Raw genomic sequence first — 15,243 nt, 5'->3', positions numbered from 1 at the left:
TTTGTCTTCCAGCTATTCCTCCACGCAGCCAAGCAGTTACGATCAGAGCACTTATTCCCAGCAGAGCACCTACGGGCAGCAGAACACCTACAGCCAGCAGACTAGCTATGGGCAGCAGAGCAGCTACGCGCAGCAGCCGCCCCCAACGAGTTACCCACCCCAGACCGGATCCTACAGCCAGCCCCCAAGCCAGTACAGCCAGCAGAGCAGCAGCTACGGCCAGCAGAGTGAGTGTGCTTCGAGCTGTGGCATTGATGTGGGAGGGGTTGTGCTCCATCACTCCTGAGTGAACTGCCTCTGAAGGAGTCTTGGCACTGCTTTGTTTGAGTCTGAAGGATCTGAAAGCACAGTGTAGCTGAGTTCTGCCCCTCCTCACTGCAAAACAGATGGGCTGGTTCAGTAGAGCACTGCCATGCTCCCCTCACTGTGCTGGGGGTGGATGGGTTGTTGTAAAACACAGAAATGCAGAGTACCATTGTGGCCGGGCTGGGAAAGGCTCAGTGTAAGCAACCCAGTGGCCGTTGTGCAGAGGTCAGACTGGTGGGGCCTGGCTTCAAATTTAATTCTGCAGACAGAAATCAGCACATCTCCCCCTAGGTAACACTGTGCCTGTAAGCACTCTAGCAAGCAACTTCCATGCAGTACTGCCCATATTCCAGTGCTTGAAGGCAGTGAGAAAGGGGACAGGACCCACTCCTATCTTCAGCCTCGTGATGTTGTTCTTGCTCTCCTCTTCAGGCTCATTCCGCCAGGACCATCCCAGCAGCATGAATGTGTACGGACAGGAATCTGGAGGTTTTTCAGGCCCAGGAGAGAACCGGAATATGAGCGGCCCTGATAACCGGGGCAGGGGAAGAGGGGGATATGAGCGCGGAGGCATGAGCAGAGGTGGGCGGGGAGGAGGACGCGGTGGAATGGGGTAAGAGCAAATCTTTTCTCCTTTTACCTAATTCTGTTTTACCCATAGGATTTTAAAATGGAAAGAAGGGACTGAAAGGTTGACATTCCCAGCTGTACTTCCATGGATAACATTTCTGTAGCAGCGTTGCTTCTTATCCATGGAAATATTACCTGAGGGGAAGTAGGGGCAGGATGTATGGTGCTTTTTTTGTCCTGCAGCTGGTTGGGCCCGGGGCAATCAAGGGGTATTGCTAAACCTGGAACTTTCAGCTCCCTTCGTGGTCATGCAGAGGTGAAGTCCTCTGTGGGGTTTAACAGTAACTTTGGATTGAACACACACAAACCTTCTGCCAGGTCCAGGAGTCATTCACTTCTCGTGCCTCACCCACTAATGGGGGAACTTGACAGGTCAGGTATGTAGCAGGCAGAAGCCTCGTGTCAGCCTTAGCAGTAGCATGCAGAGCTGCATCATAAGTGTATGCGTAGGGCAGATTGCTGCTGTCGAAGCCTGGACTCTGAGTGTCAGAACACTTGGAGCTTGGCTGGAGTGTGAAGAGTGACCCCGAGACTGTATAAAGCTCTGGCTTGGGTTCCAGGACTGCTCCTCAATTGGAGCTTTCAGGTGGTCTAAACCAGTTTGGCCATTTTAACTGATGGCAAAATCTGGTTTGGTAAACCTGTGTCTTCAGGTCAGTGGTTGGTCTCCCCGTCTGCGATGTTTGTTTTGGTAAAGGTGAGGAAGGAGGACTGATCCCAGAGGCTCGTAAAGGAAGGAAGACGTAGCTTTGTGTGTGTTCCATCCCCTCACACCGCAGTGCAGAGCTATGCAGAGTGCCCCTAGGTGCTCACTGGATGTGATGGGATGCAGAGTGCCGGCCCTCGTGTTGGCAGGGCAGGTGGAGCTGCAGCTTCTCACTGGTAGGCAACACGTAGGGCTGCTGGTGCAGTCCCATTCTGCATAGCTCTGCCAAAATGAACTGGGATGAAATCTTTATCGGAGAAATCAACCACCAGTGTGTGGAAACAGAAGGAAAAGCCTCGCTCGTGTTGGGGTGCGCCTGGCTTGAATTGGCTGGAGTGGAACGGAGTGGTTCTGCATAAAGATTTCACCCGTGATGTATTTATCTCTAACGGTTTAAAGTAGACGTAGACACCTGAAATGCCTATCATCACATCTCCAAATTGGTAGCCCCTCTGGAGCGTGTCACGCCAAACCTCTGTCACCTCTCTGATTTCACACCGTAACCCAGTGCTAAATTACGTACATAAGTGATTCCCACCTGACTGGAGCATAAGAGAGGGCTGCCTGATTTATGGACACGGGCTTTGTGCTGTCCATGGAAAAGGTGGCCTTCCTGTGAGCACCAAGGGGCAGGTAGGGGAACTCGGCCCTCCTAATGATGCTGTGATGATGGATTTCAGTGTCTCCAGCAGGTAAGGAGCTCGATGTTATTAACGTGCCCTTTTTCATTGACTCGGTTATTTGATATTTTCATTGGCTGTTAAACATGGAAACTTTTTAACATGCTTTGTCGCATTTATATGCTACAGGTTACAAAGTGAGAGCCTTGTATACACTTCAGTACTTAAAAAGTACCCGTACTCAGTACTCAGCCGGCAGCATAATGAAAAGTGGGACTAGACACGGTGTCCATATGGAGAGGAAAAATATACATAGAATATTTTTTTAACCAAATGTATTCGTTGTATAAATGGAATCCTTCTGTAACTTTGGTAACTGAATACTTGTTGTTTGGTAATAAAACCAGAGGAGGTATACTACTACTTTAGAATTGTGTAACATTAAACATAACCAAAAAGTGTAAAAACGTATATGTTTAAAAAGAGAGGCGTGACGTAAACGGTGTGTACTTTAACCAGAGGAGGCAGAGCTGCATGCTACGGCTTGAAATGTGTATTGACAACTTTTCTCTTTTTTCCAGTATTAGAGGTGCAATACTTGCTAGAAAATAGTGGTGCTCTCCCTCCTCTGCTCGTCTCCTTCCAAACAGCTTTTGCCTTTCCAAAAAACCAAAAAAACAGCCCCAAAAAATAAAGCCAGAGACACCAAACTGCTCTCGGGGTGGCCTTTCCCAATTCAGCAGCACTTGTGAGCAGAAGCTTCACGCAGAGCTTTTGCCCAAAGCCACGAGCTGCCATTGGCACGTGCTCAGATTGGCGTCCGGTCTGTGCCCACAAAGCTGCACCCCAGGCCTTGGAGCCCTCGCTGTACGCTGTAAGTTCTGCTCCTCAGAGACTTGTTAAGTTCAGTAGCGACCTGAATGTATGGCTTTATACCGAGGTTGGAGCGGGAATGTCATCGGAACTGTGTTGTAGGCATCGCGTGTGGTCATCTCCTCCCTTTTGAACTGTTAATGTCAGGGTCCCGGCAGGCTGAGGGTGCACTTTGTGAACACGCCGCAGGGAGGGAGCGACCAGCGGGCAGCCCTGGATCACAGGGATTGATCTGCAACGCTCACGGATGGGTGTCAGTTTGGTTTGGTGGTTGTTTTCTTTTTGCCAAGTATTGCACTGCTAATACCAATACAAAGTAATGGAAGGGTACCGACAGCAAAGTGGTGTCTAGAACCAGACAAGCGAGGTTGTGTATGTAAAGGAAATTTGAGCGAGCTGCCCTGAAGAAAGGCATAGTGACGAGATGAGAGAGAGAGAGAGACAGATGCATTGTTTGGAGATGTTTAGCCAGTGCCCTTCTTCCCTGTGAGCCGCAGAGGCTCAGAGCGGTACTGGCTTTGTAAAGGGAAAGGCCTTCATTTCTTCGTTTATCCCCCCAGCAGCGCTGGAGAGCGAGGTGGCTTCAATAAGCCTGGTGGTAAGTTTTTGAGCATTACAATGGATAGTGTTTAACGGAAAAAAAAAAAAAAAAAGAATAATAATAATAATAAATAATAATGATAATAAAACAAACCAATTGCAGTCAGTCTGTAGAAAAAAATAAAGTGTAATTTGTCTTAGTTTTAAGTGGTTAAAAATGACGTATGCAACAAGACTGTAATGGGTAGAGCCGGCCATGCCCAGGGGTACGCGGTTACAGGTGATATGGAAGCATTGAGAAACCACTTCTGTAATTGGGGGAAAAGAAATGGTTTGGATTTGATAATTCTTAAGTAACTTTTGGATTAACCAACTGTAAAACGGATTGGCCTGGTAAAGCATTAAGACAAAAAACCAACCCCACGCAATAGTGGTTAATGGATGGAAAGGCTGCTAAAAACAGCGAACCGGTCGCCACGTAGAGGTGCATTGCTGGTGATTGTGCAGTGCGGGTCAGTTGGAGTTTAACCAGCGCCATCGAATGGTGGTTATAAGTAGATAGTGATGTGTGTGTCGCTCCTTCAGCCCGCAGGGCCTGCACTAACACTGCTTCTTATGGTTCTCTCCCGACTGGCAGGACACATGGAGGAAGGACCGGACCTTGACTTAGGTAATTGTCACTGCTCACACCCCTCCCAGGCTGCTGGCGTGGAGGTTTCTGTGCCCATCTCAGCTGGCAGAAGATGTTGCCCCGTATCTCGCCCTCCCATAACCCAAGTACAGAGGTGCTCTGCTGTTTGCAGTCTCTTTGGGGCTGTTTCATCTGATTCTCTATTCCTGGTTCATCAGAGCGCTTGGACTGGTGGAAGCCCACACGTGTCTGTGAGATGCTTGTGCTTCTCTATGGAGCCAGGGGGCTCTTGCCAAGGAGCTGCTGTGTGGCTGCCTGGAGCAGCAGAAAGCACGTTCCAGGCTGCAGCAGTCTGGAGCTTGTAGGCACTTGTCCAGCAGTCTCCTTCCTCCTTATAAGATCATAGAATGGTTTGAGTTGGAAGGGGCCCTTAAAGGCCGTCTTACCCAACCACCCCCTGCAACAAACAGGGGCACCCACAGCTCCATCAGTGCTCACAGCCCCATTACCTGTGGCTGTCTGCAGGGATGGTGCACCACCCACCACCTCAATGGGCAGCCTGTGCCACCCCCACCTGGGGCCCTTTTCTTCCTCCTGCACAGACACATTTGGTAGTTCCCCATCAGCCTAAGGAAAGAGGGGATTATAGCAGCAGGAGGGGTGAGCATCCACATGCGGGACCTGGAGGATGCAGGGGTGTGTTGTGCCTTTGGGTCTCGCTCATGCCCCATTGCAGAGGTCTTGCATGGTGCCCTGGCCATGCTGGGTGGCTGCAGCAGAGAGCTCAGCCCTTAGCACTGCTCTCTGTGCCTGGGGTTTCCTGGAGTGCCTCAGTTCTATGTCGCTTCATAAATGCACTTATTGAGAGAGAAGCTGCAGCTGGCTGAGGGGTGACGTGCTGCTGGATCGCTGCCTCTTCCACTGCCTGACCCTGAGATTTGTCTCCTAGGCCCACCTATAGACCTGGATGAGGACTTGGACAACAGCTCAGTGTATGTGCAGGGACTCAATGATAACGTGACCCTGGAGGATCTGGCAGACTTCTTCAAACAGTGCGGGGTTGTCAAGGTGAGAGGAACGTGTGTGTGCAGGTGAGCACAGAGAAGGGAGCTGGCTGCCTCCTCCCTGCCCACTGTCCCATTCAGCCCCTTCTGTGGAGCCGGGCAGCTCTGATGGGCAGTGAGATCAGCACAGCCTGGAGCTGCCCTGTAGCACAAGCTCCCCAAAAGATCCTCATCAAGCTTTGTCCCTCTGTGCACTTCCATCAGCCATGCAGAAGCAGCAGTGCTTACAGACTCAGGAAGCATCCGTCTGTGGATCTGCTGCGGGTGGGATGTGTGACAGCTTGAGCGCAGGGCGGTGGGGAGAGTGGAGGAGGATGTGGGGAGGCTGCAGCTCCATTCCTGCACTCACAGGAGCCTGCAGGAGAGGCTGCTGGGCCAGTTCCTGCTTTTGGTTGCCATGGGTGGCTGTTGGTGTGGTAAGCCAGAGGGCCATTTCTCTTGCCACGGAGTTGCTAAGTGGAAGTGTTAGCTCAGATCAAAAGCAGAACAGGGGGGAGAGCCCCCACTCGGTGTATACGGGGATGTGTGACTTGTTATAAATGATTTGATGTCCTGCTAGATGAACAAGAGGACTGGGCAGCCCATGATACACCTCTACATTGACAAAGAAACTGGCAAACCGAAAGGAGATGCCACGGTCTCTTATGATGACCCATCCACTGCCAAAACAGCTGTGGAATGGTTCGATGGTGAGTATGGGGTGTGATGTGTTGGGATTGCCCTTCTGCTCCACGTGATTATGGACTCCGTGCACTTGTGTGCGCCCTGGGAACGTGTGTGTGGTGCCGGGCTCTGTGTGGAAACCCCCAGCACAAAATGAGGCTCTTGCCTTTGTGTTCCTCCTAGGGAAGGACTTCCAGGGCAGCAAGCTCAAAGTCAGCCTGACGCGGAAGAAGGGCCCGATGAACAGCATGAGGGGCGGGATGCCGCCACGGGATCAGCGCGGGATGCCTCCCCCTCTGCGCGGAGGTAACGTCCCGAGGGCTCAGCCTGCAGCGCAGCATCCTCCACCTGCAGCCGCTGCCCAGCAGTGTTAACGGGGCTCTCCTTGCAGGTCCTGGGGGGCCTGGAGGCCCAGGGGGGCCCGGTGGGCCGAGCGGTCCCATGGGCCGGATGGGAGGCAGAGGAGGCGACAGGGGAGGCTTCTCCTCCAGAGGACCACGGGGATCCAGGGGAAACCCCTCTGGAGGCAGCGTGCAGCACCGCGCCGGGGACTGGCAGTGCCCCAACCCGTAAGTACCCCCTGCACAAACACAAACACCTTCCTGCCCCAGGCTGGGGCACTGTGGGGCCGCGTCCTTCATCTCAGCACAGGGGGCTGTGCTGGCTGAGGCACTGGCCAAAACATGCAGGCCTCGATCCTAACAACCTGCTGGGCCTTCAGGAGCTCCTCTCCCCACCCAGAGTGTGCAGGGCTGTTGTTGCAGCCCCCTGCTGCGGGCTGGGTGAGCTGGGCTGCTCACTGTGCTCCGTGTCCCAGCATCCCCCCCCACTGCATGTAGGTGTTCATGGTGCAGCATTGCTGGCTGTTACCCACCCAGCAGTGCATTCCTGCTCCTCGCTGACTGCTCTGTTGTACCTAGGGGATGTGGAAACCAGAACTTCGCCTGGAGAACAGAGTGCAATCAGTGCAAGGCTCCTAAACCAGAAGGGTTCCTCCCACCCCCTTTTCCCCCTCCAGGTACGTGTGGCTGAGTTCATGGCGGGTTGGGTTGGTGGCACTGGCAGTTCAGTGACTGCCATAAGGGCTGTGTGGATGCTGAGGGAGCAGCATCCATCCCTCTGAGCTGTGAGATGAAGGCAGTGCTCTGCCCACACCCCCCCATACTTTACCCACTGTTCTGAACTGCTGAGCCATTTCCCCATGGCTCTGTGCAGCCGTCACTTCTCCGGAGCTCTGCTCTGAGCTCCGTGCCCCCCAGCTCTGCCCTCTGGGTGAGCCCCACATTTCCCAGCCCTGCACTTTTCCTTACTGCCATCCAGCCCAGCTGCTGCCATCCGTGATCCCATGGCCGTACCGGCTGTGTGCTCTCATCTGCCCGCACGGCACATAGAAGCGCATCCTGCTGTGTCCGCGGGGGTCGCGCCGCCCCCTGCAGCTCCCCGTCCTGAGCAGGAAGGAGGGGGTCGCACTCTGTCCCTGCTCTGAAGGTTTCCCTCTCCCCCAGGTGGTGACCGCGGTAGGGGCGGCCCCGGCGGAATGAGGGGCAGCAGGGGAGGCGGAATGATGGAGCGCGGCGGCCCCGGAGGGATGTTTAGAGGCGGCCGCGGCGGAGACAGAGGTGGATTCAGAGGCGGCCGGGGAATGGATCGAGGCGGCTACGGAGGAGGGGGACGGAGAGGAGGCGGCCCCGGGGGTCCGCCCGGCCCGCTCATGGACCAGATGGGAGGAGGAGGCAGAGGCGGAAGGCGCGGAGGACCGGGGAAAATGGACAAGTACGTGGGGAGAGATGGGGGGAGCATGGGGGGGGACATGGGGAGCTGCAGAGCGGGGCTGGGGGTGTTGGGCTGCGGCACAGAGTGACCCCAGCTGTGTCATTACAGGGGGGAGCACCGCCAGGAGCGCAGAGACCGGCCCTACTGAAGGCACCGCCCGGCCAGCATCACCACCAGAGTTATTTTTTAAAAGCAGAAAAAAGAAAAGAAAAAAAAAAAGAAAAAAATCCCGTTTTAAATTTATAATTCCATATTTATAACGTTGGCCGCAACATTCTCGGTTCTTCCTCGTCTGTACTTTAGTCTTTTTCACCGTTTGTGGAGAAACATTAAAGCCAAGTTAACGGTACCGTGCCGGCTGCTTTGCTTCCTGCCCCCCCCCAATGGCTCTGGATCTAAAGCCGCCCCCCCCCGTTCTAAGCACTCTGCTCCCCCGCAGCTGTGAATGGCTGCCTCTATTTGTTGGGTTTTGGGGTTGTTTTCCCTTTTTTTTTAATTAAAATAAAATCCACGTTTCTACACGTTATCACTGCTGGACTCATACAGAGCGTTACCCCCCCCCATCCCCACGCCCCCCCCGCGGTGGCCGCGCCCCCCGCCCGTCGCTCCGCTCCCCGCCCCCGCCGCTCCCATCCCGGCCCTTTCTGGGCCGCCTCCAACTTCCCCGGCCGGGGCGCGGCGCGTTGCGGGGCGTTGAGCGCTGCGTTGTGCCCTGCATTGAGCGCTGTGCTGAGCGCTGCATTGAGCGCTGTGCTGAGCGCTGTGCTGGGCGCTGTGCTGGGCGCTGTGCTCCGCTCCGTGCTCCGCTCCGCTCCGCGGGGCCGCGGCGGATGGCGGCGGGGTGCGGGGCCGGGAGGCGGCGGCGGTGGAGCCCCCCCCTGCGGTCACAGCCCGGCCCGGAGCGGCCCGGACGGAGCGGAGCGAGGAGGAGGCGGTGAGTGCGAGGAGGGGACGGGGGGGGCAGCGCGTGTCCCCGTGTCCGCCCCCCATCCCCAGCCCACATCCCCATCCCCCCGTGCCCGCATCTGCCGCGCAGGTGCCGGCTCCGTCCCTCCACCCCCCGGGGCCGCGCTTCCCGTGGCCCCCCCGGCACAGACCCCCCCCAACCCCACAGCAAAGAGCGCCCCAAGCGGAGCAGCCCCCCTGTAACACCCCCCCATCCCTTCCCCTGCCCCCGGACACAGCAGAGCCCCCCACCGATATGAGCCCCCAGTGTTGAAGCTGACTGTGGGTGCCCCCCCCCCCCCAGGCCGGGGTTCAGCAGTTTCCTGATGGGCAGAGGCAGGTGGGAGCCCCCACAGTGCAGCCCCATGGGGTCAGCCGGGGGGTCCCTCATTGTCACCCCCTGCAGATGACACTGTGCTGGGACTGGGCAGCGCTGGGGGGGCAGCACTGCAGATGGGGGAGTCCTTAAGCTCAGCACAGGAGACACGGGGTGGAGGGGGCAGGGGATGCTGGTGGCAGCAGTGACACCCCTGGGTCCGGGGGGACACCCCTATAACGGCGCCTTCCCCCCCGCAGCTCACCATGGCCGACCAGAGCAACATCCAGTCTGCGGCCTCCAAGAGCATCCGCCCCTTCCGCTCCAGCGAGGAGTACCTGGAGGCCATGAAGGAGGACCTGGCCGAGTGGTTCAACGCGCTCTATGACCTGGACATGGCGGCTGACACCTTCCTGGAGGCGCTGGCCACGGGCTGTGACCTCTGCCAACACGCCAACAACGTCAACCGCGTGGCCATGGAGTTCCAGCAGAGACACCCCGGGGCGGCCGCCCGCATCCCCCGCAACGAGGTCACCTTCCAGGCCAGGAACGTGGCGCCCGGATCCTTCGTGGCCAGAGACAACGTCTCCAACTTCATCCGCTGGTGCCGGCAGGATCTGGGCATCCAGGACGTCCTCATGTTCGAGACCAACGACCTGGTGCTGAAAAAGAACGAGAAGAACGTCATCCTCTGCCTGCTGGAGGTGGCCAGGAGGGGCTCCAAGTTCGGCATGTTGGCCCCGATGCTGATCCAGATGGAGGAGGAGATCGAGGAGGAGCTGCGGGACCAAACGTGCGGCGCGTTGGGAGCATCACGGGGCGGCACAGCCCTGCGCCCCGAGGCACCCGCGTACCCCGGGCACACACAGCGCGTCTCCCTGTGCGACCTGAGGAACCTGGATGAGCTGGTGAGGGGCAACGTGGGGTGATGGGGGTGAGGGGATCCATGTCTGCCCTATGGGGAGGGGGGGACTCTCTGTGCATCAACAGGGAGCTGTAGGAGCAGTGGGGGCCTCTATCCATCCTACACAAGTCTTTATGATCCCTGGGAGGACCTCCATGTACCCAGCAGGGAGCTGTACGAGGTGAGGGCCTCTATCCATCCTACAACGTCTTTATGGCCAACAGGGAGCACTGTTGCCCACGGGAGCTCCTCTCCATCCACCCAACCCAGCTCTCTGTGGTCCGTGGGAGGTCCTGAGCAGTGAGGCCCTCCGGGTACCATAGGAGGGTGATTTTGGAGCCGTAATCACAGGGGAGATGTGGGTATCACCACCAGCTGCCCTCCATGAGGACATCAGCACAGGGAAATGTTCCCTGCAGAGCAGCCGCTCAGTTGGGATTAACACCGGGTTGGGAGCAGGATGCAGCCCATGCAGATGCCAGATTAATGCACTGGGGAGGGGCGGGAGGCTCTGCCCTGCTCTGATCCCATAATCCCAAAGCCCTTTTTAATTGCAGCCCGGTACCTCACTAAGCCTGGCAGTGCACAGCTCAGAGGGGGAACGTGCAGCACACCTGCCCCGCTCCCCACAGCCGGGTGCTGCCAGCCCCGAGTGCATTTTTCCTGGCTGCGTAATGCCTCTCCATGGGCTTTTATGGGCAGCGCTGGAGCTGGGGAGGAGCCTGGATCCGGCCTGGCTGCATTGGGGGACGGGTCCCCAGGGCCGGCAGCACGTGTCCCCGTGTCCCACGGCACCGTGGTGGGGTCAGGCCCACAGCTCCCACTGGCTGTACACCCCGTGCCTCAGTTTCCCTATAGTTGAGGGCAACCGTGGTTGGAATGATGAACAGAAAGGAAGAATTGCAATGAAAAAACAGCAAAACGGAAAGGAAATGGCTAAAAGAACTGCTCAGCTGGGGAAGGCAGTGAGTTTGAGTGGCAGGTGCTGGGAGCAGCCATTGCTCAGGATGGGTTCATGCCAATGCCAAACCTCGGCTTAACCCTGCAAAGAAGGGGCTGTGCCTGAGGGTCCCTGTCCCCAAAGCCCCCCACTGAGCTGCTGTGTGCCCGCACTGCCCCACACGCTGTGCCACACCAGCAGGCAGGATGCGGCACGGAATCGCTGCCTAATCCCTGACGTCAGCACCTCAATGAGAAGGGACTTAACCCTTCTGTGTGCACAGCTGTGTGTGTGTGCGGGTGGCCCCTTCCTGAGGCCATCACAGCCATGCAGTGAGTGCGTGGGGGGCTTTAGTGTCCCTGGGGGGCTTTGGGGAGTGGATGAACTGAGCTGTGTCCAACTTGCTTTGGGAACCCATGTGAAAACCGCTGCCAGGTACACGCCTGGGCTTTTTAAGTTCGTTTTTATGGCTCTTTTCATTGCCCGGCCGTGGGAAGCCCCCAGGGTTCATCTCCCAGGGAGGCTTTGTGGGCTCTGCTCCCACTGACTAAGCTCTCATCTCTGCCCTCAGGTGCGGGAGATCCTGGGCTGCTGTACGTGCCCGTCCCAGTTCCCCATGGTCAAAATCTCAGAGGGGAAATACAAAGTGGGAGACACCAACGCACTGATCTTCGTTCGAGTAAGAGCCGTCGTGTCCCATTCCCACTCCTGTCTCTGCTGGGGGTGGGGGAGGCCTTGGGGATGCAGTGCTGAGGCCCAATGTGGGGCTGAGCTGAGGATGGGGTTTGGTGCTGCGATGCTCAGTGCCCCAGCCTGACCCTGAGGGGTGGGGACAGGATTTATCACCTCGGGAAGCGGAACAGGGAGCTGTGTCCTGGCACGGCCCCATAGATAACAGCGCTGTCATGGACAAGGTCAGCCCTGTGCTTCCCAGCACTGGGGCAGTGGAACCAACCCTTGTCCCAAACAACAGGAAACCCTTAACCTGCCTAAATTCACACAGCCCATCAGCTGGGGGGGGGCACACAGAACCTTCCCAGAACCCACTTGTTTTGGCTGGGCAGTAATGTGCTGGTGCTGTGCTCTCCCCAGGTGCTGAGGAGCCACGTCATGGTGCGTGTTGGCGGTGGCTGGGACACACTGGAACATTACCTGGACAAACATGACCCGTGTCGCTGCTCGTCCCTGTGTGAGTGACCCCCGTTGTCAGTCTGACCCCACAATGTTCCATATTCCCACGGGCTCCTTTCCTGTGGGTCGGGCTGTGCAGCTCAGGGCACGGATCTGACTGAAACCAGAGAAGAGAGAAAACGTTTCGTGTTATTTAACTGCTGCAAGAGCTCTGTGCAGCACAAGGGGTTGGAAGGGCCGTGCTCCCCACTGACCCTGCTCTATCTCCTTGTCTCACAGCTCACCGCCTGCCCCCCGCCCGCACCCAGCCCTTCTCCCCACCTAAACCCATTGTGGGCAGTGCCAGCCCCGCACCCCACGCCCCCAGCCCCAGCACCCCACGCCGTGCTGACATGACCAGCCTTGGGGACAAGAGACCACCAGGCTGGGGGGACATTGGTTCCAGCAGAGCAGAGCGGGGCAGCACCACAAAGCCTGGAGCCGTCCTGCCCCCCAGGGCACCCGCCAGCCCGTCCAGGAGCCCCGGCAGCGCACTCAGGTAGGGCTTGATGTCTATGGGTGCTGTGGGAGGTGGGGGGGGTTGTTGTCAGCCCCTGTGGTGTGACACACAGCTGGGATGGGGGGACACAGGGCAGGGCTGGCTGCGACACGGGGCCTGGCACAGCGGGACAGGATGGGGACGGCCCAGTGCTATGGCAACGCTTCCCAAACTGACCAGTGCTGCGTGGCGGGGGAAGGAAGCCAGGATGGGCTGGGAGACAGGGCAGCTGGGAACGCCTCAGCCACACTGCGGGACTCTGCCCTATAGAAGGCCCCACAGCAGGCCTCGGCCCTATAGCAGGCCCCATTGTAGGCTTCAGGCCTATAGCAGGCCCACTGCAGGCCTCAGCCCTATTGCATGGCCTCAACCCTATAGCATGGCCTCGGCCACCCAGCAGGCCTCAGCCGCCCCAGGAGCCGCCCCCCGCAGCACGCCGTGTGTCACAGCATCATGTCGGCTCCATGTCACCCTCACCCCTCATCACCCCCCGCCCCCATTAAGGCCTCACCCCCCGCCCCCCCCCCCCCCAAACCAGTCCCGCTTCTTTCCCGCCCCGCTGGTGCGCATGCGCAGTGCTCCCCTCCCGCTGAGCTGGCTCAGTGCTGCCCCCTGGCGGCCGCGCGGTGTGTGTGCAGGGGATGCCGGGGACACGCGGTGCGGGGCTGCATCACCGTCACGCGGTTCCTGCGCTCTGACCGTGTCCCCCCCCCAGGCCCCGTGACTCCCCCCGCACCCGCCGCCATTCCGGTGACAGCGACTCCTCGTCCGCCTCGTCGGTCGGAGCCCCGCGCTGCCCCCCCCGCCCGCCTCCCGCCGCCCCCCCGTCCCCGCGCCGCCCTCCGTCCTCCCGCAGCCGTTCCGGTGACCGCGGCCCGGCCCCGCTGCGTCCCGCCGCCCCGGGCTGCGTGCAGGAGCGCGGCCGGCAGCGGCTGCACAACGGGCCGGGAGCGGCGCCGCCTCGTGCCCGCAGCCACGGCCGGGCCGGAGCCGACGCGGTGCTGCTGATCCGGCGCGGGACGGACGGGCAGCACTCGTGGGAGAGAACCGACGGCGGGACCCGCAGCGACACGAGAACGGGCGGAGCGAGGCGCTGCTCCCTGCCCGGGGAGCGGGACGTGCGGCGGGATGGTGGTGATGTGCAGCGGGACGCGTTCCAGGACGAGCTGGAGGAGCTCGCTCGGAGGCTGCGGGCGCCGCTGTGCCTGGAGCCCGGGCAGGAGCAGCAGCTGCTGGTGCGGCTGGAGCAGGAGTTCCTGGCCAACACGCGGCTGATGGCGCTGGGTGATGATGCCGATGTGGAGCCGTCGCCCCCCGCCCGCCCCGCTCACGGGACGTTGGATCCGGGCAGCGGCGCGGCCGCCGACTCCGCGTACTGCTCGTCCTCGTCGTCCTCGTCGTCGCTCAACGTGCTGGGCAATAAACACGGCGCTCTGACCGACGACGGCCGCCGTAACGGGGCTCCCCCGGCCGCCCCCCACCCTCCGGAGCGCTGCGGCCGCCCGTCCAGCTCGTCGGACGAGAGCGGCTGCGTGCCGGCATCCGGAGCAGAGTCCGACCCCGAGTGGGCGCCGGCGGTGGAAGATGAAGGGACGGAGCTGGTGTCCGTGCCGGGGATCCCCCCGTCCCCCGCCCTGCGACCCTGTGCCCGGCCCCGGCTGGACGCTCAGCCCGGCAGGAAGCCCACCCGCATCCCCGCCCCGCGGCCCCCCGCCGGCCCGCAGCCCTGGAGGGCGCTGCACAGTGTCCTGGCATCGCTGCTGGAGCCGGGCCGGGCACCGCGGGAGGACGAGGGGCTGCAGGAGGATCCGTGGCCGTGAGACGGACGGGATGGAGGCTGCAGCGCCGTGTGTGGGCACCGGGACACCGGGACGTGGGAGTGGATGGTGTCACGGCGGGGCTGGTGGGGGCTGACAGACCGTGATGTGCTCGCAGTGGAGGCCGGAGCTGTGTCATGGCATTAGGAGCAACCAGCTTTGCTCAGCTCCTCCGCTCTTCACCTTCCTTCTCCATCCCACTCACCTCTTCCCCATCTCCCCCCGTCTGACAGCACTCGGGGACACGCAGCTCCCCGCCATGACCCGTACCCAGGGATGTCCCCTCTGACCCTGCAGCATCGCCCCCTGCAGCCCCTAAAGCCCGAGGAGCTGAGCCTGCTGTGTCCGTCCGTGGAGCTGCAGGGGATGGGGCTGCAGCCTTGAGCCTCCTGAGCAGCATCCCCAGCGTTGTGCCCACAGCTCAGGGCTGTTTGGGAGCATTTCTCCCTCGTCCAATCCTGGGTCCTTCCAGCACAGTGATGTCAGGGGGAAGATCATCAGAGAGCAGCGAGGTGCTGGCACAGGCTGCACGGAGAGGCTGTGGATGCTCCATAGCTGGGGGTTCTCAAGGCCGGGCTGAATGGAGCCCTGGGCAGCTCCAGTGTGAGATATGGAGGTTGGTGGCCCTGCCTGTGGTGGGGTGTTGGAACCTGATGATCCTTGGGGTCCCTTCCAACCCAAGCCCTTCTGTGATGTAATGTAATGTATATAAGCTGAAGGTCCGACATCATTAATAAAGAAGGCCTGCTTGCTAACACTGCATTAAGTGAGTTTATTCCCAACTTTGGGCTAATAGGAGAAAGCCACATGGATGCAGCCACTGGCACAAGGACGTGCATCCAGTAC

The 15,243-nt window shown here is 59.3% G+C and overlaps 2 protein-coding genes across 9 annotated transcripts in view; both read left to right on the top strand.

Annotated features, from left to right (window-relative positions):
• The window catches only part of EWSR1 (EWS RNA binding protein 1), a 21,869-nt gene extending 13,714 nt beyond the window's left edge, over window positions 1-8,155 (top strand). For 4 of the 7 annotated variants that reach the window (XM_015878146.3, XM_015878143.3, XM_085508774.1 and 1 more), the window contains 11 exons: window positions 13-227; window positions 739-919; window positions 3,699-3,733; window positions 4,313-4,345; window positions 5,256-5,374; window positions 5,930-6,059; window positions 6,217-6,339; window positions 6,425-6,602; window positions 6,954-7,051; window positions 7,539-7,806; window positions 7,915-8,155. In XM_015878146.3, coding sequence (XP_015733632.1) covers window positions 13-227; window positions 739-919; window positions 3,699-3,733; window positions 4,313-4,345; window positions 5,256-5,374; window positions 5,930-6,059; window positions 6,217-6,339; window positions 6,425-6,602; window positions 6,954-7,051; window positions 7,539-7,806; window positions 7,915-7,954 — 1,420 coding nt within the window. In that variant the 3' untranslated portion in view covers window positions 7,955-8,155. Of the gene's footprint in view, window positions 1-12; window positions 228-738; window positions 920-3,695; window positions 3,734-4,312; window positions 4,346-5,255; window positions 5,375-5,929; window positions 6,060-6,216; window positions 6,340-6,424; window positions 6,603-6,953; window positions 7,052-7,538; window positions 7,807-7,914 lie in introns of all 7 variants that reach the window. The other 3 variants (XM_015878145.3, XM_015878142.3, XM_085508772.1) reach the window with 1 other exon arrangement.
• On the top strand, window positions 8,013-15,152 carry GAS2L1 (growth arrest specific 2 like 1). Of its 2 annotated transcripts, none has more exons than XM_085508770.1 (6): window positions 8,013-8,152; window positions 9,328-9,975; window positions 11,483-11,590; window positions 12,004-12,100; window positions 12,322-12,580; window positions 13,296-15,152. In XM_085508770.1, the coding sequence occupies exons 2-6, from the start codon at window positions 9,334-9,336 to the stop codon at window positions 14,398-14,400; spliced, it is 2,211 nt and encodes a 736-aa protein (XP_085364896.1). In that variant the 5' UTR covers window positions 8,013-8,152; window positions 9,328-9,333; the 3' UTR covers window positions 14,401-15,152. The 2 variants fall into 2 exon arrangements, with proteins under 2 accessions (XP_085364896.1, XP_015733639.1); XM_015878153.3 differs by lacking the exon at window positions 8,013-8,152 and adding an exon at window positions 8,607-8,740.
• The last annotated feature ends 91 nt before the right edge of the window (window positions 15,153-15,243 follow it).

Source organism: Coturnix japonica, chromosome 9 (genome assembly GCF_054131305.1).
Source record: "Coturnix japonica strain WE chromosome 9, WE-NBRP24, whole genome shotgun sequence".
Classification (NCBI taxonomy): Eukaryota; Metazoa; Chordata; class Aves; order Galliformes; family Phasianidae; genus Coturnix; species Coturnix japonica.
The sequence above is the reverse complement of the archived record's forward strand: the minus strand, read 5'-3'. Positions and strand labels throughout refer to the sequence as shown.